This window comes from Vulpes vulpes, chromosome 14 (assembly GCF_048418805.1).
Source record: "Vulpes vulpes isolate BD-2025 chromosome 14, VulVul3, whole genome shotgun sequence".
NCBI classification, from domain to species: Eukaryota; Metazoa; Chordata; class Mammalia; order Carnivora; family Canidae; genus Vulpes; species Vulpes vulpes.
This window is the reverse complement of record NC_132793.1, coordinates 15,362,828-15,386,143: the sequence shown is the minus strand read 5'-3', so window position 1 is coordinate 15,386,143 and position 23,316 is coordinate 15,362,828. Positions and strand designations below refer to the sequence as shown.

The 23,316-nt window shown below is 41.9% G+C and overlaps 1 protein-coding gene across 2 annotated transcripts; it reads left to right on the top strand.

Annotated features, from left to right (window-relative positions):
• The first annotated feature begins 2,626 nt into the window (after positions 1–2,626).
• Positions 2,627–22,979, top strand: YWHAB (tyrosine 3-monooxygenase/tryptophan 5-monooxygenase activation protein beta). Of its 2 annotated transcripts, none has more exons than XM_025998735.2 (6): positions 2,627–2,988; positions 15,853–16,155; positions 18,323–18,446; positions 19,540–19,703; positions 20,592–20,687; positions 20,994–22,979. In XM_025998735.2, exons 2-6 carry the CDS (start codon positions 15,862–15,864, stop codon positions 21,048–21,050), a joined length of 735 nt encoding a protein of 244 aa, XP_025854520.1. In that variant the 5' UTR covers positions 2,627–2,988; positions 15,853–15,861; the 3' UTR covers positions 21,051–22,979. The 2 variants fall into 2 exon arrangements, with proteins under 2 accessions (XP_025854520.1, XP_072591854.1); XM_072735753.1 differs by lacking the exon at positions 2,627–2,988 and adding an exon at positions 12,371–14,723 and having other exon boundaries at positions 14,955–16,155.
• Positions 22,980–23,316: the final 337 nt, after the last annotated feature.

Here is a 23,316-nt window from a genome sequence, read left to right as displayed (position 1 = left end):
GATACCTGACATTATGCATTTGTCAAAATCCATTGAACTGTACAACAAAAAGAATGAGCCCTTGGGGCACCTAGGTGGCTCAATTGGTTAAGCCTCTGACTCTTGATTTTGGCTCAGGTCATGATTGTCAGAGTTGTGAGACTGAGACCCGTGTTGGGGTGCACGCTGAGTGTGGAGCCTGCTTAAGACTCTCTCTCTCTTTTTCTGCCCCTTCCCCCACTCACATTCAGGCTCTCTTAAAAAAGAAAAGACCCTAATGTAAACTAGAGAGTTGAGTTAATAATAACATACCAATATTGGTACATCACTTATAAATGCTGTGCCACACTACTCTGTTAATCTGTTAACATTGGGGGAAACTGTGGGTGGGCAGAGTTTCAGTATATGGCAACTCTCTCTGTACTATCTTTTTAGCTTTTCTATGAATCTAAAACTGCTCTAAAAAAATAGTCTATTTATCTTAAAAAGTCCTTTCTGGGGACACCTCGATGGCTCAGCAGTTGGGTGTCTGCCTACAGCTCAGGGCGTGATCCTGGGGTCCAGGATCGAGTCCCGCATTGGGCTCCCTGTGAGGAGCCTTCTTCTCCCTCTGCCTATGTCTGCCTCTCTCTCTCAGTCTCTCATGAATAAGTAAATAAAATATTTAAAAATAAAATAAAATAAAATAAAATAAAAAATCCTTTATGGAATCCCTTTCAGAAAGTCTCCTGTTTCCCTACCGCACTCCCAAGACGGATTGGGGCCCTTTCTCCAGGATCCCATAATATCCTAGGCATGTATATTCCTATGGCTGCATTGGCCACATTGTATTTTAATATGTTTATATCTGTCAATTAATAGCTGTGGTTTGCTGTCCTCTGGCCTAGAATGTAGAGATGATGAAAGCAGGTAATCCATACAACCAGTTAGTACACTCGGGAATGTTGGCAAAGGGCACTTCTGTTCCTTCCATGTGTTGACGACATCATTTGGGTATAATTATCATGAGCCCTCTGACCCACCAAGGCATTTTCTGGATGGGGCAGAAGGCACAGATTCCACTAAGTCATATTCCAACCCGAGCAATCTCTAGATTACTGATCTTTTTGGTTTTCCAAAGATGGATCCCCATGGAGAAGTTTTTGCACAGGGAAACTCTTCCACAGCTCAAATCCTGTGATCTTTAACTTCAAATCCATGCTGTTTACGTTACATAACCCTCTCTTTCGCTCAAGTTAAACGCGTAGGGGTCACTGGCACAGGACAGATAACATAAATAAGAAAAGCAGAGGGATCCCTGGGTGGCACAGCGGTTTGGCGCCTGCCTTTGGCCCAGGGCGCAATCCTGGAGACCCGGGATCGAATCCCACGTCGGGCTCCCGGTGCATGGAGCCTGCTTCTCCCTTTGCCTGTGTCTCTGCCTCTCTCTCTTTCTCTCTGACTATCATAAATAAATAAAAATTAAAAAAAAAAAAGAAAAGCAGACTCAGGTCAGGAGGGGGACCCTGGAGCTTTGAAAAGTCTATGCCTGACCTAGCCACTCCATGGCTTCAGCCAGTTGTCACCGCACAGAAATGTGGACACAGTTTTGCCAGTCAAGGCCCGGATGCAGATTTCTGTTTGCACAGAAATCATGGTCTTTTGTAAAAATGTTGGCAAGGAACACAAATTGTTTGGAAATATTGGAGCTGGCGTATCGGGGAGGGTAAGGCATCATCCAACTGAAATAGGATTTCATGATGGAGGGAAAATAGGCAAAGGTGGAAGGTTAGGGGCAGCTGCTGGAGGACCTCAGACTGTCACACTCCAGGAGCTTATCACTGGTCTTCCAGGTCTCAGTAATCACCAAAAGGATGGGAAGATAAGACCGGCATTCTTTCAAGATCGCTTTGGCAGTTGGATGGGGGCAGGGCTGAGGGTTAGGGTGATGAGTTAGAAGTCTATCATTCAGCTAAGGAAGGGCAAAGCAGATGACAAAGGCCTGTTTGACTTTGTTCTTTCTCCCACCGGACTGTAAACCCCCAAGACGGCAGGGCCGGGCTGTCTTGTGCTCGCTGCGTCTCCAGCACTCAGCGCAAGGCCTGCTCCACAAATATTTGTTGAAAGAATGAATGAGAGGGAGGGAGAGGAGGTGAGAGGCATTCTGGAGAACTGAGTTTAAATGGGGTGTGTGTGTGCGTGCGTGCGCGGAAGAGGCCGGTTTCCTTTCCTGAAGCTTCCCCTAGGAGCCTCGGGAAGGGCGCGCCTCCACGAAGGGATCAGGGGCACGGGCCTCAATGAACACAAAGACTCGGCCAGTCCCAGTCGAGGCCTGCAGATGCCTGGCGCTTCACGTGGCCTCTCCTGTCCACAAAAGGAGAAAACGACGAGCGCCTTCCAAGGGCTGATGGGAGGGTTAAGCGAAGGTTGAAGGCTGAACAATTTCTGTCCTTCCCGGGTCCCGCATTCCCAGAGCGCTCAGCCACAGGGGACTGACCTCCGCCTGCGACCCGGTGGCGATTCCTTTTGGAGGAGGGAGGGAGGCGATGACCCCGGCGTCGGCTCGGGTTCCCCCGCCGGGTTCCCAGCACCCCCGCACCCCCCCAGCTCCGCCCTCTCGTCTCCCACTGCCTCTTTCCGCCCGCCGCCTCCATTTCCGCCCCCGTCCGCCCGCTCCCTCCTCGCTCCAGTCCGCCGCGTCCGGGTCTCCGCGCTCCTTCCTCCTCCCTCCGTCAGCGCCCCTCTCGGGCGGCCGGGGCAACCCCGTGCCCGGCTCGTCCAATGGGGAGCCGGCGCAGGGGCGGGGCGGAGCGCGGGTCGGAGCGGAAGTGGTGACCGGAGCGGAAGTGGAGCTGCCGCCGCTGCCGCCACCGCCGCCGCCGATTCCGGAGCCGGGGTAGCTGCTGCCGCCGCCGCCGCCTGTGCAGCCGCCGCCGCCGCCGCTGCCTGAGGAGTGGGCTTGGGAAGGAAGCCGTCCCCGCGCTCGGAGCTTCGCTCGCAAGCGTCTTTGCCTCCTGCCGCCCTCCCGCGGTGAGTGCGGCGCGGGGTCCGCCCGGGGCCCCTGGGGGCCCAAGCCGAAGCTCCCCCCGGGGCGGCGCCCGCCGCAGCGACGCGGGCGACCCCGCGGGTGGGCCCTGGGAGGGGGCGGCGCGCCGCTTCCTCGGCCCCGCGCGGCCGCCTGCGGCGCGGGCCCGGCCTGGCCGCGGCCCCTCCCTGTTTCCGGGGCCGGGCCCTTCGCTCTTGGAAAGGCCCGGGCGGCCCTCGCCGCCTGCGGCCCTGCCCTGCGGGCGGGGTGCGGCTCAGTGCGAGGCCGGAAGGGACCTCGAGCCGCGGACCCCCGGCCCTCCCTCTCCCCACCTACCTTCGATGCCCGCGCGACCCCTCCCTGCTCCTTGGGCGGCGAAAACCGACCCTTTAAGCCCTGTCACCTCCGCTCCTTGCTTTCTGGTTTCCAGAAATTGAAGTTTGACTAAATATGGGCTGGTTTTCGAGCTCCAGGGCCTCTGTTGACTCCCCCCTGGCTGGGCAAGGGGTTTAACCTTGGGAGAGAGCAGAGGGAAAACCCCCCCTCCCACTTTGCAGTAAAGCCATTTCATCATCGTTCGCTGGTTTGGAAATCTAGCAGGACCTGAGATCCCCTGAGAAGCACACAGGGTTGAGGTCTGCATCAAGAAAATGCATTTGTTGGAACCGCTTACTGAGTCAGGTCTGATCCCCAGGGGGGGAAAAAAAATAATCAGAAGCTGAAAATCGGAGTGTTTTCCCACGGTATTTACCGTCATTTAATGCCAAAGTCTTTTGTGTCCTCACCCCAAATTCCCCCATACTGTGTGTTAGCACGTTTTTTTTTCTTTTAGGATTGAAATTTGCCTGGTGGCCTCCCTGGTGGTAGGGAAGGGGTAGGATTGGTTTGGGCCCCTTTTCTTCAGAGGATTGAGTACATCTTTGTCTATTGCAAATGGAGAACTGCATGTAATGGGGTTTTCAAAGGTGGCAGTATTGGTAAGACAATTTGCCAACCTTTCTATAAAAACGCATGGCTCTTGTCCTTGCCTTCACTCCTTTTTCTCTTTGGTAAGACTAGACAGCATCAGGCTCTGATTTTACCTACTCTCTGTGGGTGATGGAATTTGGCGAGACGATGTTACGAACATACAAAATCAGGCGGCCACAGGATCCAGAAAGATGAAGCACTTTCAAGAATATGAAAATTGTCTGCATTTCTCACTGTGTCTCAGTTGTTCGTATAAAGCCACACACACACAGGCAGTTTATAGAACTGGACACATGGCTACTCAGCTTTTTGCATTTTCTCTTTGGAAATGTATATGCATAAATAATGCTTGATCCCTAGTGATTTTCTTCTCGACTGCCTTATCACACCCCATTTCTCAGGAATACCTCAGTTGTCTGAGCCCTCATTTTTCTTGGGTCTGTTTCCTTAGCAGCAGGCAAGATGGCGAGGGTAAAACCTGTCAGTTTTTATTAGACCCTACAGAATTTTGGGCGTGGTCTTCCAAATGGAAGAGTAGTAATCCAGTAGCAACTGCTGAATGATTTTCCTAACCTCGTTTTTCAGTGAGATAAGAAACCATTCACCCATATTACAGATGAAGTCTTTATGAGAAATAAGGTAATTTGGCCTAGACCACACGCCTAATTTTTAGATTGAATATCCTCATTCATCAGGAGCAAATATTTCTGGACTGTAAGCCCCTGGAGTATGGCTCCTACCCTATAATCTTCTGTACATTTCCCATCATGCAGTGCTTGTGTTATGTTGAAGCCATTTTAGAATTGGAGCTCTATAGATCAGGGAGGCAGCCTCCATAAAACCAGGCTGAGCAAATTCCCATGATGCTTGTTCCGGGTGGCAGAGTCTCCAGAGATTTGAGCTACTGCGAAAAGTGCCTTTTGCCCATTTGGCTGTGGATACAGAGAGCACTGGACCTGGAGTCAGATAAATTTGATTCAGGTCTAGCCTGCAGCGTTTTCTAGCTGTGGGGTCTTCAGCATATTACTTAATCTCTGGTTCTTAGTTTCTCTGTCTCAGAGTTGTCTTGAAGCTTTTTTACAAACTATAAAACTTAAATATAAGCTGTTTTTTTTTTTTTAATCAGAGAATTCACTATTAATGGCTTTCTTTTTTCCTCCAGCTGCATTCTGATGAGACCCATCCCTGCTTTGTATACATTTTGCTTTCAAAAATTGATGTTCTTATAGAACTTTATTTTGTGTACAGCATCTTCTGGGTTTCTAAGCCTGTACAATGCAAATGGTAATAGTCTTTGTTGTGTTGTTATGACAAGCACAATGATTAAAATAAGCATTTGGGATACAGTAGGTGTTTAGTAAATGTTATTTGACTATATCCAAGAATACACATATACAGAGACTGGATATAGCATATATCTATATGCTGTATAGTATAGACACATAGAATCCATCCATTTGATTCATTCGCCAGCTGATGAGGTAGCATCAGGGCAATTAGTCAATAATAATAACAGTTACCACATTGCCTACTCTGTGCCACACTTTGTTCTAAGCTCTTTACGCATATTAATGAAGTCTTCATAAGAACCAATGATAGGTAAGTACTATTAGTCCCATTTTACAGATGAGGAAACTGAGGCACAAGAGTTAAATAATTTTCTCAGAAGTACACACACATAGCACAAGGTAAGTGCCAATTTGGCTCTAATGATAAGTGGCTACCAGCAGTGGAACATGTTTCATGTGAACATCATTTAGTTCTTAATTTTTCTTTACATGTGTCCTCTTTAAACGTGTTTGAACAAGAATTTTAGCTATTTTTGAAGATACATAGAATGTAATTTAGTGGAGGGACTGTATTCATCCTGGCATGAGGGGATGATATTGCTGGTGTGCGTCAGGAAGCAAGCTTGTGAGAAACGCAGTGTTTCTAGCATTTGCCTCATACTAGTGAGAAAGTTCATCACTTTGTGGCATGCTGATTTATCTAATTATTGGTTCTTTGTCTAACAGAATTTGATCAGGACTCCCCATCACTAATTTTTGGTTTACCATACTACTTTTTCTGTAGATTCTTAGATTTTTTCCCCCCATATTTTGTTGGGGAGGAAGAGATAAGGAAAATAGTAAATTATAATGTCGTCTTAGGTACCTGTTTTTTGAGTGGCGTCAAACTGGGCAGTTTTCCTTTAAGGAATAAGGATATCCCAGATTGAACCAAGATTTGCTCTAGAGGGACTTTGCGTTCCTTGGTTCCTACATTTTTCTAGGGACAGATAATTCACACTAGCAAGGGAGCAAGAAATACATTGTATAAAAGCAACTTTTAAGCATTACAACCATCTTGGTCTTTACATGAATATGGTTCTTGTAAGTCATCTGTATGTCATGAGGGAGAAACCAACAATTGGAGCTGGATTCTAAGGGAGTTTTTCTAAGGGGAATACTTTGGGAGGAAAAGAGACTAAAGTACTTTCTATTTTGGGATACGTGTGCTAAAAGCCAAGTAAGAAAGCTTACTGCTTTCTGGGCTAAAAGATCTTCTAATATAGGCATAGTTATGTGTTTCTAATATGTACTTATAGTGAGATGAGATTGATTGATGGCCTCAAGAGAACAAGTCATTCGCAGCGGACTATAGGTTAGAGAGAGGATTTTTAATTTTTTTATTATTATTTTTAATAATCTGGCCAGTCCTCTCTTATGTAAGTTTTTTCCTGTTAGTTTTATTTCATTGTTTTCCTTAAGAGACCCAACAGTAAAAGTTATTTCTGAATGGCCTTGACCTGGACAGGGGTGACAATGAAGTAGATAATGAGGCCTGGCCATTGTTATTATTTGCCCACAAACCTCACCTTAAAGTTTGTTCAACATCTGTTGAGCTTTCGGCATGTGCTGTTTTTAACTTAATTTTATTTTGATTTTTACAACTAGATAAATTAACTTAAGGCCGATCCCTGAAACCTCACTGTAATAACTTTGTATGGGTTTTTGGGAAAAATTGTCCATTCTATCTCTTCCAAAAGTAAGTACTGAGACTCCTAATTGGTCTTTAGGAGACAGTGCCACATAGAGGAGAACGTGCGTACCTGTTTTACCTGTGTGACCCTGGGTAAGTTACTCCTTGCATCTGTAAAAGGGGATGGTGGCACCTACCTCATAGGATACTTAGGATTAAATGAGTTGATAATAAAGCCCCAGTGCTTTCCATATTTGGGTAAACTATAAATGATGGGTATTTTTGTTATGTTTACTAAGTCAGCTGGTATGGACTATTTAAAAGAGGAGATGGAGAGAAAGTATTCCAAGGGCTTGTTGAAACTCCGTCTAAATTTATAAATATAAAAATTGGTAGCTGAAAAACATTGGTTAAAAAGCATTACTGTTGTTTCCTGATTGGAGCTGGGGTGGCTCTATTCTAAAGTAGACTAAGGCAGAGATAAATATAGTTTGTATTTTATAGGTCAGATGTGGTCTGCTTACCTCTCTCCACATAGGAAATAACAGCCTTGTTCACTTCTTTTAAAAAGTGCATCAGTTGATCAAATTAGCCATACTCAGCATGGCACGCATTATGCCACACGTTGGGTGCCCAAAGATACAAGTTTGGGTTCTTACCTTAAGCTCTCAATCCAGTGTGGGAGTCAATAAAGACATTTACAGTAAGTTCTGCTAAGTGTTACTTTAGGAATAGGCATAGGTAAGCTCACATGCTTTTCTTTTAAAAGTCTTTAAAGAAATCCATGTAGTTTTAAAAGAAATGAGGTGTGTAGTAAGTTGTCCCTTTCCTGGCTAAGCACATCTATTAGACTTTTTCGTGGCTGCCATTTGAATGCTCACAATGTGTAGAGACTTAAGTATTTTGCATCATGAACTAAGTTACTGTTTCCAAGAACCATATTAAATAGATTTGCCTATTTTATGCATGAGAAGATAGACTCACAGATGTGGTAGCCTATGGCGTTGGTGTGTGGTACCGGTAAATTGGGCTGGGTCATTTCATTATGTTGGTGAGCTCAAAGCTTTCGAACCCTATTCACAAAATTGACCAATTGAGCTGTGTTTATGGATCAGAATTAACATATTGTCTTTTGGGATTGATCAAATGCCACAAGATCAATTTATTGTCCTACTTGCTGATTCACATTGTGTGACCTTGGGCATTATCACTTAATACTTCCATTTTTTAAAGTTTAGTTTTTACTACTTGAGCATAATTAACAGTGATACCCAACAACCGATGTGGAAGAGGGAATAGATTTTGAAATGGAAGTGAAGTTTCCCTCCACAATTCTGTTTGCTGGACATGAGTACTAATGATTTTGTATTTAGGACATGATGTGTTTCATTTTCTAACAGAGAGCCTACAAATGTTGAGTTAAGTTTTTGACAGGACTGAATTTGTGCGTGTAGAATGGCACACAGACATTTTTTAAGAGTGGGCGTTTTTCAGTCAGTAGTTTTCTTGAAGAGCTAGGAGTACTTAACTTTTTCTGGGTAACACCCCCTAACCACCTGGCCCCATGACTTTCTCAAGTCCCCCCTGCTGTAGCTTGGCATCTGTTTTTCCTTCAGTGGAGTGACTCCAGAACTGTAACTTTGGCCTTATGGTGCTGTGGGTGCTCTGTCTGGAATGGTATGACTGTGAACGCTAGTCAGAATTTACTGTCAGTTCCTTACCCCATAGAAACTTGTGAGTCTGGATTTTTAAGATGCTCCTGTCAGTTTTCTCTCCAGATTTGTGACTGTACGTATCTCTTTATCTACTTCGGCCTTTGATTTCTTTAGTTTCATCTAGAAAAACATAATGTGCCCTTTATTCATACATCGGTGTTTCTTGTCCCTACCTGGAGTTCTCTTTGCCTCTCCTGAGAGAACCTCTCCAGCCCAGAAAACCAGTTAGGACCCAGCCACTTTTGAACTAACCCTCTTCCCTCTAATTCTAGTTGGTTTTTTTTTCAAGGAGAAGCTTTATAACCCTAAAGTATGTTCTGTCTTCTGTTCCTACTGGGGGAGTGTAGGCTCTCAGAGGTGAGATCAGCACTATTCTAATTGTATTTCTTGTGAATTTCAAGAAAAGAATTTTCTTGGACCTACTGGTAATGTTTTCATTCATAGTGATTTCAACACACATTAAATTATAGGCACTACATCTTTATGAAGTAGCATAAGAGTAAGAATGTGTTGGGGTGCCTAGATGGTTCACTTGGTTGGGTGTCCTATTCTTGATTTCAGTTCAGATCATGATCTCAGGCTCATGAGATCAAGCCCTAAGTCGGGCTCTTCACATTGAGTGTGGAATCTGATTGAGATTCTCTCCTGCTTCTTCTGTCACCCCCCCAAACAAAACCAAAACAAAAAGAAAGAATGTGTCTATTGAGCCTTTGCTCCAACCAGGGCCATCTAGCCAATTTTTTTTGTGCATCCTTGATAGCTACTAATGTCTCCTTTTAACATTTAAGGAAACTGAGGTTCAGAGAAATTACTCTAAGAATTGCCTAATTTCTCTTTAGAAGCCGAGATTTGTAGTAGGTAGGGCTTTCCTAGAAACAAATTCCACTCTTATGTGTTTCATAATAAAGGGTTAGTGATTCTGACACATGATAGTGGAATCCTCAATTTTAAATTTCTAGGAAATTATATAATTCAATTAAAGCTCAGTATTTCAGAATTGAGCATATGGCACCTGGCTGGCTTAGTCAGTAGAGCATGCAACTTTTGACCTCAAGAGTTGTGAGTTCAAGCCCCACATAGGGCGTGGAGCCTATTTAAAAAAAAAAAAAAAAAAGGCATGTTCTTTTCCTTGAAAACAAAACTTAGCTGAAAGTTCAATACTATTTCAGAAGGTCATTTTCTTTGTCAGGCTGCTTTTCTTTCTTTCTTTCTTTCTTTCTTTCTTTCTTTCTTTCTTTCTTTTTTTTTAATATGAATTGGTAATGGGTAGTCACTTGTATTTTTATTTTTTTTCCCTCTTATACTTGGATGTCTGCTTCTGGCCACTGGGAGATGGCCTCTCAGTATTCCAAACCTGACTAAGAGAAATCCCTTAGGCAAGAATATTGAGATAGAGAGCCTTGGTTGGTTCATATAGATACTCTTGTTTTAGCATTTACAGTCAGATTTGAGGTTTCATGTATTGAAAGAAAATCCTGTTACTTCATGGGCACCCTTAGAAATTTTTCATAACATTCTTTCAGGATATTTTAGAAAAATGAAATACTTTTTTTTAAAGATTTTATTTATTCATGAAAGAGAGAGAGGCAGGCAAAAGAGAAGCAGGCTCCATGCAGGAGCATTAGCGTCCTCCCTCTGCCTATGTCTCTGCTTCTCTCTCTATGTCTCTCATGAATAAATAAATAAAATGCTAAAGAAAAAAAAGTCTCCGAAGAAAAGTAGGTCCTGATTATAACCCATCACTTCTTAGCATTCAATTCAAGAAAATTCAATTAGGAACTAATGGATAAAAGTGTTAGAGTTAACATGTGTCCTTTTGAGGCTATTGAAGGGTGGAGTCTTACCTAGGAATGTTAACACTGTACATATTCACTTCCTGCAGGAGATGAATTTAGACTTACTTTCCTTCTCATGGGTTGTACATTAAATAAATAAATAAAAATCCAAGCTCACATTGTGGCCTGAAACAGTGATGTGTAGGTACTGTGAGACGAATAATAATACTTCCATTTAATTTCCACTATGTATTTTTTTTAAAGATTTTTTTAATTCCCTGCATCTCTTCACAGCACATCCTCTGAGGTAGATGCTGTATCTCCGGTGTAGATTGGAAGGCTGAGGTTGAACAAGTTCACATGGCTTTGTAGGACCACATCCCACTCTTAGACCTAGCCCTGTTGCCTTTCTGCCGTACCATATAAAGCTATCGTGGGATAGCTTTATATATAGCTATATATATAGCAGTCTTTCTGCTCTCTCAGAACTGATTTGTTGGAATTGTTTACAGATACCTGTCTGAGCATTAGTTTTATGCTTGGCAGTGTTAGGCATTAAATGAGAAACAAATGTGAAGCTTTCCTTTGAGGACATACACACGTGGAGCTGCTTGTAAATGGATACTACTCATCTGTACCAGAAAACATATGGGTGTAGGTCCTGGACTGTGCAACAGGCTACAAGTGCATTTTGATTCACAGGCTGGTACATCACTGGGTACTGGGGTAGTCACAGAAGGCTTTCTGGCCATGGGGATGGATAGAGTTTGCATAGGAAGTAAATGGGAAAGCATTCTAGATGAAGGAACTAAAAAAAAAAAAAAAATTTCAGGGGTGTTTGAGTGTGACATTTATAGAGCATTCGAGGATGTCCAGCCAGAGAAAAAGATACGTGCTGGAGAGTGGCCGATGACAAAGCCTGACAGGCATGGAGCAACCAAAATCTAGAAGGACTTTGAAAGTCAGGTAGCATTTAGATGGAGCTGCCAAAAGAGAGTCATTGAAAGTGCACCAAATCAGGGTGAGGACAGGATTAAGAGTCTCTCTGTTCTTCCTCTTGTTTTTTTAAATTGAAGTGTAGTTGCTATTGCAATGGTACATTAGTTTCAGGTATACAAGATAGTGATACAACAAGTTACACGTTAATGCTGTGCTCACACCGTTACAGTACCACTGACTATTCTGTGTGCTGTGCCTTTGACTGATTTTGAAGTAGGGTGCAGGAGTACAAAAGAATGAGGTGCAAACACGAGAGTTTAACGTGCTTGTGAAGAATAGGTGCTTTGAATTATTTAAGCAGAGTGAAAACTCTGCCAAATTTGTAGTTTTATTATTCTTTCATTTGGGGATCTGTTCCTTCATTCAGCAGATGCTTATTCATTCCAATTAGGTGCAAGGTGCTGTGGGAGATATGTCCTAAAAGAGTTTATGGTGTGGTGAGGGACTTAAAGATCTAAGTAATGTTAGTACTGAAGAAATGTGTTAAGACAGTAAGGTATAGATGAAATCCTTTGTTGAGAATATTTTCAGCTTGGAGCAGGCTATCCGATAGAAAATAGAATATGAGCCACAAGTAATTTAAAATTTTCTACATTTAAAAAGTACAAAGAAACAAGTGAACTTTATTTTGATCGTTTTTTTAAAAATTGAACTCCCATGCATCCAAAATATTACAGTTTCCACATACGACAATAGCTACATGTGGCTGGCTGTCATATTAGACATCTCCAGCTTAATGGCTTAAGAAAGGCTTCATGGAGGAGATGGCATGTGAACCATGCTCTGAATTCTGTATGCTGAGTAAATGGGAAAGGACATTGCAGGCAGAGGGAGTGGCTTGGTGAGCAAAGACATGGAGACAGAAAAGCAGGTTTTGTAAGAAAACCATTTTGGCAGAAGTACGAATTTGTGTGGAAGGCATGTTTTGGCAAAAAGCTGGGAAGATAGGTTGGAAAATCTTCAATGACAGGAGGGAATCTGACTACTATCAGCAGGAAGGAACTTTAAAGAACTCTAAGCAGGAAGTGAGTGACTTGATCAGTATTTTAAGAATTGGTCTGATCATAAAAAACATGAAGGGGACCGCAGGTAGTGGGTTTGGGGAGAGACTGAATAGGAGGCTTATTGCAGATGTAGAAATAGGAACAGTTCCAGATCCCCCTTGTCTTTTGCCTTCCTCTAAACTGCTGGGTGTTGTGTAACCCATTTCCTGTTGAAATTGGTCTAACTGCTTCAAAATCCGTGTTATATAAGTCAAAAGTTATGTAAGCAGTAGGCATCAGGACATTTAGCTGTGGATTTTGTTTGTTGTAGTGTTGTGTGTGTGTGTGTGTGTGTAATTAACATTTTTTAAACAGATGGATATATGTTTTTAAGGCATGCATTTGGTCTTACCATATCATGATGGCTCAGTGTCTAAGGGCTCTTGCCGTGATCCTGAAGAAGCTTAAAACAGTCCTTCCCCACCCCACCCCACCCCCCAACAGGCCACATTTGATCTTGAGAGAAATAGGGCGTGTACCTTTGGGAGCTCCCAAGGAGTAGTCCAGATTCTTCAGAGAGGTATGATTTAACTTTTCATGTTTGGGAGGGGAGCTTAATTGTGGGACCTGGTAAGGCCAAAGAGTTTCATGGCATCTTTAACATTTAACAGTGTTGATCCTTTGTATTTCTCCATTACTCTTTTATAGTCCTGCATGGGTTGGCTTAGCTCTGAAGTGGCTTTTGGCCAATACTTTATTAATTAGAATCTTTTCTGGTAGAGTTGCACAGGTGCTGTTTGAACTTTGGAGTGAGCAACTAAGTGACTCCTAACTTTGAATTCGTGTGCAGACTGGAACATTTTTGAAGTTCATTGAAAGTTGACTTCTGTCTGCTTCTGACTTTGAGGAACAGTGAAATAGGATTATTTGCTGATAGAGGTTATCCCATTTGAAAGACTTTGGTCAGGGAAGTTAACATGAACCGAGAAAGTATGTAATTTGAAACTGAAGAATAGTGTTCTTTTGATGTACTTTTATCAGCGTAGACTAGGGTGCGTTGTGGCTCAAAAAGCACCAACATCTCAGTGACTTCACTTAATAAGCTTCTTCACACTGCCCTGTCCAGCACCGGCCTGTAGGAGTCTATACAACAGAGTCCCTCAGGGACTCAGGCTACAGGCACTAGCACATTGTCTACAGCACATGGCCTTCAAGGTAGCTGATGTCAGAGAAGAGAGTCTGGCAAATAATATACAGGCTTTTCACAGTTTTCGCCTGGAAATGGTATCATTTCTCCTGTTTTGTAACAGAACTAACCCTGTGACCCATCCTGAGTGCCTGGGGGCTGCCAGGAAATGTAGGAGAGCAAATGGAATGTTTTGTGAGGATTATTATCTGTGTTACAGTCTCATTCTCATGACGTGGGTGAAGATGTCAGGCAGATCAGGGGAGACTTGCTTCACTGAGCGGAAGCTTAGAATTAGCCTTATGTAGGATGCAGCTCGAGTATGACTTGGATAATAAACCATGGGGGGAAAAAAAGCAGTAGTTCTGAACTTAGAACTAATAACTCCTTGGTTGTCTACAGTTGGGGGGCTCTTACCCTGTGCTCCATTTAAAACATGTGACAGCAGGAGTCTATCTTACAGGATTTATCACTTGAAAATACAAAAATGACTTGAGGCAAAACCATTTTGTGAGGAAGGGCTCTACTTCTTTGCTATTTTAAAATTACTAATTGTTTTCAAAGTCTTAGATTGTGATATTGTGTATATAGTAATGAAAGAGTTTGGGTTGTTTTGTTTCTTAAAGATTTTATTTTTCAGTAATCTCTACACATGGGACTCAAACTCATCAAACTCATCCCAAGATCAAGCTACTGACTAACCCAGCCAGGTGCCCCTGTAAGAATTGTTATAAAAATACTGATATTTCTACTACTATTTAAAGTAGTATTTACCTTATTATACTTTAAGATAGTGGTGTATTTTTGCACTGTAGCACAGATGGACATTTCGAAATTTAAGCTAACAGTGCATAAAACTTAGTGGTTAACAATTTTTTTTAGCTACATATTATCCAAAAATTATTGCATTCACTACAAATGGTGATTATTAAAGTGGGGAATTGACTAAGGTGAGGTGAATAATTTAAAGAGTTTTTACTGATTGGTAAGTATGGAGGATTTGATAAACTGAAATCACTAAAATTTTTGTCTATTTCAGAAAAAACGTTAAATACACTCAATTATGGTTTGAAGTTCTGTTGCTATGCATCTTGAATACACTCATAGCTCTTACAGCCTATACACCATATAGAAAATTGGTCCCTGATAGTTGTATAGGCATTTGATGTTTGTTTTTTTTTTTTTTTTTTTTTTTTTTTTAATTTTTTTTTTTTTAATTTTTATTTATTTATGATAGTCACAGAGAGATAGAGAGAGAGGCAGAGACACAGGCAGAGGGAGAAGCAGGCTCCATGCACCGGGAGCCCGACGTGGGATTCGATCCCGGGTCTCCAGGATCGCGCCCTGGGCCAAAGGCAGGCGCCAAACCGCTGCGCCACCCAGGGATCCCGGCATTTGATGTTTGTATACAATCCTCGAAACGTTCAAAGCACCTTCATGTAGATTAGATTAGGTCATTTGTTCTCACAGTAGCCCCAGGAGAGTTGGTAACGTTGTTACTTTCCAGTAAAGAAATTGAAGCTCTCAGAGGTTAAGTGAGGTGACCAAGGATGTACTCCTCTAGTAAGTAACAGAGTTGGTGCTAGAAGGAGCCATATCTGCCTGCCTATAGTTTATGCTCTTGTCTATATTGTGTCCTGCAAGTTAAGTTAGCAAATAGTGGAAGGTATGACAAAAATGGCTATTTTTTAGCTTCCTATTGCTTGATGGGCACTGCCAGATGTAACATTTAAAGTCCTGTCTTTGTTTTAAGATTAATTGAAGCAATCCTCACACTTAAAGTGTTTTTCCCAATACTGTGGGGAAAAACCAGATTTGGTCAAAACCAGACAGTTCTTGAAAGAAGTTAAGGACATGTATTTAGCATAAGCTTCTGAAGAAATGGTTCTTCAGCAGCCTGAGTGTGTTGAGGAGGCAGATCAGGCTCATGGGGACAGAGAGACTTGAGCCTTTGGTCTCTGAGCAGTGTTACCAGGTGTGTCACTTGCCTTTGCTGGACTTCCATTTCCTCAGCTCAGAAAACAGGGAAGGGATTGTTGTGAACATGTCTACTCTTTAGGACTGTTGGGAGAATTAATTGGCAAAAAAAAAACCCTTAGCGAGGTACTTATTACCCATAAGTGCTTATGTTCAGTGTTGCCGAGGGCATTTGCAAGTACGCGTTTCATATTTACATCTGATGCTTGCCTATGGGTTGGAAGAAGGGTCACATATGCATTTCCGGGGCCCTGAAGCCTGACGCTGGCTTTCTCTCTTTTTTTCTCTCTCGCTCCCATTCTAGGGAACAACCATGGATAAAAGTGAGCTGGTGCAGAAAGCCAAACTTGCCGAGCAGGCCGAGCGCTATGATGACATGGCTGCGGCCATGAAGGCCGTCACGGAGCAGGGGCATGAACTCTCCAATGAGGAGAGGAATCTGCTCTCTGTTGCCTACAAGAACGTGGTGGGTGCCCGCCGCTCTTCCTGGCGCGTCATCTCCAGCATTGAGCAGAAGACAGAGCGGAACGAGAAGAAGCAGCAGATGGGCAAAGAGTACCGGGAGAAGATCGAGGCCGAGCTGCAGGACATCTGCAATGATGTTCTGGTAAGAGGCCAGGGTTTCGGTTTCAAATGGCGATTTCTAGATGGTATTCATGTAACGTCCAAATGCAGACTCTCAAACAGCTCATGAGAGGAAGGTGTCTGAATGTGCTGGAAAGCTGCCAACCAGTCGGAACTGATTTTTACGCATATGATGTGATTTTTGTCGCCTCTTATTTGAACAGCAGTTGCTCCTCACGAGTGGGGTATTTTCCTCTCCCTTCAAAAAGACCTGTGACACACAGGAGCACTGAATCCACGTCCCTTCCATCTTTTCTTTAGAAATTGAGTCCACGTAGGCAGGATCTCAGGTAGGTGCAGTCACAGATAGACTACTCTGTCTGAGTGGTGATGTCACCTCCAGCTGGGGAGGTAAGAGCAAGAAGTCGAGCTACCGTTCATCCTCTCCCAGTCATGTCTGCACAATATAAAGTCCTGAAAGTTAGCCACATCTGTCAGTTTAGCCAGTGTTCCAAAGCCAAATCATAAGTGGTTTGGGGATTGTCCTCTCCTGGGTTTTATATAAGCCTTAGTCCAATGATTGATCCGTAACTATTTTGTTCTGGCCACAGTCGGGTTGGATGGGAGGGGTGCGGATCCTAGAGCAAATCATGATCATATTGTTTTTCCCTCACATCCTGAGCCCACTGGGAACTTTCTTTTTCTTCCAGGTGAAATCAGGTAAAAATGAACGGTGAGGGCTGCTTTGAAGGGAAAAGGAATTCACACTTGTGGATCTACCTCCTCCCCTGCTGGCTGCCTCTCCGAATTACTGCCCATGACACCTTTCTTTTGAAAACCAGTACAAAGCTTGTCAGCCATCAGGCAGTACTCCTCCCTAATCCATAGGAGTTACACCCTGTCTGTCTGCAGAGTATTAAAATGACTACTGCCCCTTGCATCTTCTCACTTTGATTGATTAAATCTCCTTACAACTAAGCTTTTGCATTGAGCTGCTCTTATTAGACTCATGGTGTTAGAGTGTCATGGCTAAATTTGTTGCCTGTTGGTAATTTGGGGGTTTGTTAATGGTGCACTAATTCCTGAATGTTAGGTACATCTGGTATTCAGATGAAGTATGGCATGCATTCCAAGGGCGAGAAAGTTCCATAATTCCTGAAATGTAGACCAGCTTTTAAGAGCATCTGAAAGAATGTGAAGAAAAGCATGGTACTTACTGCCTCTTAACCAGTTTTTCAGGATGCCACATTCTAAAACAACTCTTCGAAAATATTGCTCTGTATACGAAGCTTGGACTCCTTCAGAACTGCTTTTGTTGTAAGCATAAATGTTTAAAGGAATTTATTATTAATAATAGTATTAGCTATTTTTTGAGTGCTTACTACGTGCCAGGCATCGTGTTAAGCGCTTTATGTACAGTAGTTCATTTATCCTCATAACTACCCTAGATGATGGCTATTATGCTTCTCCATCGTATAGCCGGGAAAACTGAGGCTCAGGGTGCTTAAATAATTTGTCCAGGGGCACAGATAGTGAGCTGCAGAGGAGGGATTTCTACCCAGGTCTGATTTTCAACTTGGTTTTTGGCAGTTTTGATCCATTATCCCCTTTTCCTCCCAAAAGGGAAAGATTTTTTTTTTCTTTTTTAAATTACAGAAGTAATACAAGTTCATTGTTTAAAAAAAAAAAAAAGAAAAGGGGCGGTGACCAGGTGGAAGAGTATAAATAAGAAAGTAAAAATCATTTCTAATCCTATCACGTAGAGAACCATTATTAACATATTGATAAATATCCTTGAGGAGTTTTCACTTAACTATTGTGTGTACACATACATATTTTAATATTAGAATAGGATTCATGTGGTACTTATAATCTTTTTGTTTCACTCAGACTTCTTTTGAGAATCTTTGCATGTTATCGGTGTAGTTCTGCATCATCATTTTTAAGGCCTTACGTGGCATTCCATTGTATGGCTGTACTTTAATCAACCCCTTGTGGATGGTCAAAGAGATTTTTAACAGAAGAATGCAGGCATCTGTTGTTAGGACCTGGGCTGAAAAACCACTTAAAAGCTTTGGATGGAAATTATGTTTTTTTTAAAATCTTCAAAATTATTTAGATGTGGTAGTGTGTCTTGAATCTCAAACATAGTTTTAACATCTTATAAGTAATATTTCCAGATTCTTAACAGAATGTGAATCATTTTTTAGGAGCTGTTGGACAAATATCTTATTCCCAATGCTACACAACCAGAAAGCAAGGTGTTCTACTTGAAAATGAAAGGAGATTATTTTAGATATCTTTCGGAGGTGGCATCTGGAGATAATAAACAAAGTAAGTAACTTTTTTTTTTTTTTTCTTTTTTAAGAAATTTGACCAATAGTGGAGCCAGTCCTCCTTCATAATAATTTTAAACAGTTTTTGCTTTGGTCAGCATACTCATGAACATCATAGTACTGAGAATTTAAAAGACCATAGCATTATGCTGACCTGTGATTAATAGGGTGTCATGGGAGTTGACAACAATGTATCTAAGGGGAAAGTGCAGAGGGCATTAAAAGTGTACAGTAGTGCATTTAAAGAGATCTTTTTCTTAAAAAAAAAAAAAAAGATCTTGAGAATTATTTGGTATCTCTCTTTTCATAAATAAAACTAAAATGTCTGATACTATAAAACCACCATAGTAAATAGCAATGCATTTCTTTTATCACGTGCATTTTGTGATGGTAATAACTATAGGTCTGCTTTATTTAGTGACTACTGTGTGCCAAGTATTTTAGAGTCTCATTTGTTCCTTACACAACTCTAGGAGTTCCAGTGAGGATCTGCCAGTTTTTCTGATGAGGAAACCAAGGCTCACAGGGTTTTACTTATTCCAAACCCGAGCCCCACATTGAGTGAATGAGTTAGGAATTCAAGTTTGGGTCTGTTGACTCTCTCAAGTCCATGATTCTTCTACTGGAGCATATTGTTTCCCATGTTCTATCTTGTTAATGTTTATTTCTTTTTTTTTTTTTTATAAGATTTTATTTATTTATTAATGAGAGATACAGAGAGAGAGCGGCAGAGACGCAGGCAGAGGGAGAAGCAGGCTCCATGCAGGGATCCCGGGTCTCCAGGATCAGGCCCTGGGCTGAAGGCGGCACTAAACTGCTGAGCTATCTGGGCTGCCCATATTTCTGTATTTCTTAAAAACTGCTTTAGTATACTTTGTCATACTTGTTGCTTTCCCCCAAAGCATTTAATGTAGTAGTTGGCTTAGAATAAACATTTAACAAATGATTATTAATCAGATGATGGAGACACTGATCCTTCATTAGTATCACTCCTCATTCCTGCCTGGTATGGTAAAATAACTGGATCATGGTCCAGCATGTGATGCATCTAGGTAAAAACCTCCCTTTTAATGTTCTTGTCTTTCTTATAGCCACTGTGTCGAACTCCCAGCAGGCTTATCAGGAAGCATTTGAAATTAGTAAGAAAGAAATGCAGCCTACACATCCAATTCGACTTGGCCTGGCACTGAATTTCTCCGTCTTCTACTATGAGATTCTAAATTCTCCTGAAAAGGCTTGCAGCCTGGCAAAAACGGTGAGAAAGACCTTCTGGTCATAGTAAAACACTGCTCATTTTTTAATAACTTATTATTATTATTACCTGAATTTAACAACTCACTGTCTTAGACTTCTCTCATAAAATTTTAGTGTAAGTTTAAAATATAATCTAAAAAGGTACAGCTTTTTAGAAAAAGGGTACAAGATGTTCTGGAGATAGGAATAGATCTTTTGTGAAAGTAATATGGACCTGTCACTTTTTGATTTCTTCTCAATACCTCCTGCTGATTTTTGTTTGTTTTCATTGTGTAATTACTGGCGGTTGTAGAAAATTCAGGGGGAAGGTAGCGTATTGTTTCTTGTCAAACTTTGGGCTCTATAAGCCTCCGTTATGTATTGTATTCCTTGTGGCAAGATTTGAAGTTTCAGCTATGCAAATGAAAGAAGTCAGACCAGGTTTTAGTCTTTCAGCATGCATACTGTTATTTAACAATTTTTTTTAATTTGGAGAAAGTAGATGAAATGAATTTTCTAAGGTCCATCACTTAATTGAATCAGATTTAGTGGTATGAACTTCTGTTCTCCCTTTATTCCTTATATCCAGACCTTTTGAGGTTTAGTAAAGAAACAAAGGATTACCAGTAGTATCTTTGGCCATTAGAAAATGATGTGAATTTGTGCTGGGTTGACAGTAATACCTGCCGTCTTCGTCGCATACAATCCAGTTCTTATCTGGTAATTTGTGTCAGTGTTGGTCAGTGCTTTATAAACATACATTATCTGTTTGCTCATACAGCCAGCAAACAAGGTCATAATAGTTCAGCTCCCATACAGGAAAAGAAATTATATTCGTTAACAGAAAAAAACTAGGCTAAACTAGCTCCAGAGAACCTGTGACAGCTCTATTAAAGGCTCTTTGTTTTAGGCTTTTGATGAAGCAATTGCTGAATTGGATACACTGAATGAAGAATCTTACAAAGACAGCACCCTGATCATGCAGTTGCTTAGGGACAATCTCACTGTAAGTACTGCTGGTTTACACGACTGCTTCTGGGGGGCTTATATAGTCTTGTACCTACTCACTGATCTAAGAATTCAGTGTTCCCCAAGACTTAAGGGAATATGTACCCTGTAAGTAGAGTTAAAAGTATTAAGTTGTTAAACTGGTTATAAATGACTGCTAAAGTTTTGCCCTTTGCAGTCCTCACTGGCTGCAAAGAATTTTAATGCAGTTAAGCTCAAGACAAGGTGGCCCAGATCGGGCCTACCTCCCTGAGTGAATGTTAGCAGCCCTATTTTTGATTATAGCTCTGTTTTTCTCTTGCAGCTGTGGACGTCGGAAAACCAGGGAGATGAAGGAGATGCTGGGGAGGGAGAGAACTAATGTCTGTTGTACTTCGTGATCTGTTCAGTGTCACTCTGTACCCTCCACATATATCCCTTTGTGCGATGATAAAAAAAAAAAAAAAAAAAGAGTCGTACGTCGACTTTCAATTTTTCACAGCCTCAGCCTAGCAAAATGGTCCACGGGATAAACAGCTGGTGTTTGTATCTAAAACTCAGATTGGTCACATAAATGCCACGGCATTCTGAAGTTTTGGTTTTGATTAACATTGACAGGATTACTGTGTGTTGAATTTTTTTTTAAACTGAACACTGTGATTATGGGGTTTTGTAACTTTGCAGAACTCTTACTGGTAGAAAAAAATAGATCTGAATTATGTGTAACTTTTTGGAAAGTTTAATCTGATATCAAACTAGTCACTGAAATAACAGTTCCATTGTAAAGTTGTACAGAAAGCTATAGAGATTATATTGTGAAGCTGGGACGCAGAGTGAGACACCTGTCCTGTGACATTCAAGTGTGACAGTAACTCACAGTCGTTCTGCCTGCTTGGGAGGGATTATAGACACTTGGCCAGTTTGGGCTGTTGCCACTCAAAAGTTCATGACTGCAGATGTCCAGTGTCTTCCTCCGAGTAAACTTGAAGCCTGAAGTAGAAACTCTTTGTGGCAGATAATTGGGTTTGACACCATGAAAAAGGTCCAGTGCTCCTAAAACATGTGACTAGCACCCCTTTCCCGTAGCCATCTTACTGATTTGCACCTTGCGCTTTAGCAGTGGAATCTGTTTCCCTTGTAACTGGGACCTAGAGAAGAAAAGGAAAAAAGCCGCATATCATACACATGGCCTCGTCTGTTTCCTGGGTCATACCTTTAAGAGTAATGTTCTGCAGAGATTGCCTTCCACCTGAGAAGTACTCAGCCTTTGAGTGCTTTCTAGCTTGGGGCTTTTAAATTTTGAAATCGAAACATTCTTCCCCCTGTCCTTTTTTTGACCGTTGACTCTGGTTTTTCTTTTCAGTCTTTAAACTTCCTGCTTCCTTACGTTTTTTTTCTTTTTGAATTCTGTCCTTGTCTTCTCTCCATTGTTTAATCTGGCATGGGCCAGGTGGGGGCTTGGAGGGGGTGAGCAGAGTGGGCGAGCACTTTGGTCAGCAGGCCTCGCTTCAGAGAGTTAAGAAGAGCTTCCAGCACATAGCTCTGACTTCCTCCAGTTCTCAGCACTCTTGTTTGCTCTTCAGTCCGACCAAGAATCTGAATCAAAAAGTGTTTTTCAATACCCATGATTTCTCCCTGTGTTGCAGCCAGCCCTGATAACGCTTGTTAGTACCTGTCACCACATCCCCCAAGTGTGCTCCTCCAGCCAAATTCACAGACCTGTCTGAACAAGACCCTATAATGCAGGGAAGTTGCATGAACACTGCAGTGGGGAGAGTCCAGAATAGCCAGGCCTACCAAGTCTCACAGTACCCTTCTCCCTTGAACATTCCACTTTGCTGTAATGTCCACCTGTTTGTCCATCTGCTGAAATGAGAAAAGAAATCTTCATGCACTGATTTAAGACAAACCAAAAAAAGAAAAAAAAAAAGAAAAAAAAATCCCTTCCCCCTTTCTAGCTGAACAAAAACGTGCAGTTAATACTTGGCGCTTGAAAATGCAGTAGTGAATGTGGAACGAGCCTGTCTGTATATCTGGTAGCTCTTTCTTGCTTCGTTTTTCCTTACCAGTATTTCTGCCTCACGTTTGCTTCTGTGACGGTTATATTGCCTAGCAAGCACACCTGTGGTTGTGAAAATAGAATAGCAAAAAAAAAAAAAAAAAAAAGATAAAAAAGAAAAATCCCCAGTTATTGATGTACTAGATTTGTGTATGTCTTTTAAACAGTTCTAGTTTCCACCTTAACACGGAATAATCAGGAAAAGTGTAAAAATTCAAAGTGAAATAAAAAATTTTATCAGTTGCCTGTGAACTAATGTATGGCGCCATCTGTATCACTGCCAGAACCAGCTACCTCTTCTGACCACACTTCCTTTTGGCTCTACTCTTTTTTCAAAGTGGGGAACATCTTTATTTCATCCTGTTTTGAACCAGAAGTCAAGGTGTTTGTAAAGGGGCAGAAATAACCATTAATAAACAGCCACTCCCAACCCTCCACAAAAAACCATCTAGGTGTTACACTGCTTTTGTAGCTAAATCTCTAAGATTTGCTCTGGAAAGTTAGTTTGCATGCCATTTAAGACATACACACCCTCTTTTTAACCCTGAAATGTATACCAAGCCTTTGAGAGATGTTTGCGTGAGGCTTG

What these genes read in the sequence shown, in the direction of transcription:
- YWHAB (XM_025998735.2), top strand. Translation starts at nt 15,862, where the DNA reads ATGGATAAAAGTGAGCTGGTGCAGAAAGCCAAACTTGCCGAGCAGGCC. An exon ending in CTTGCAGCCTGGCAAAAACG is followed by an intron (nt 19,704 to 20,591) that starts GTGAGAAAGACC and finishes TCTTTGTTTTAG; the next exon opens with GCTTTTGATGAAGCAATTGC. An exon ending in TGCTTAGGGACAATCTCACT is followed by an intron (nt 20,688 to 20,993) that starts GTAAGTACTGCT and finishes TTTCTCTTGCAG; the next exon opens with CTGTGGACGTCGGAAAACCA.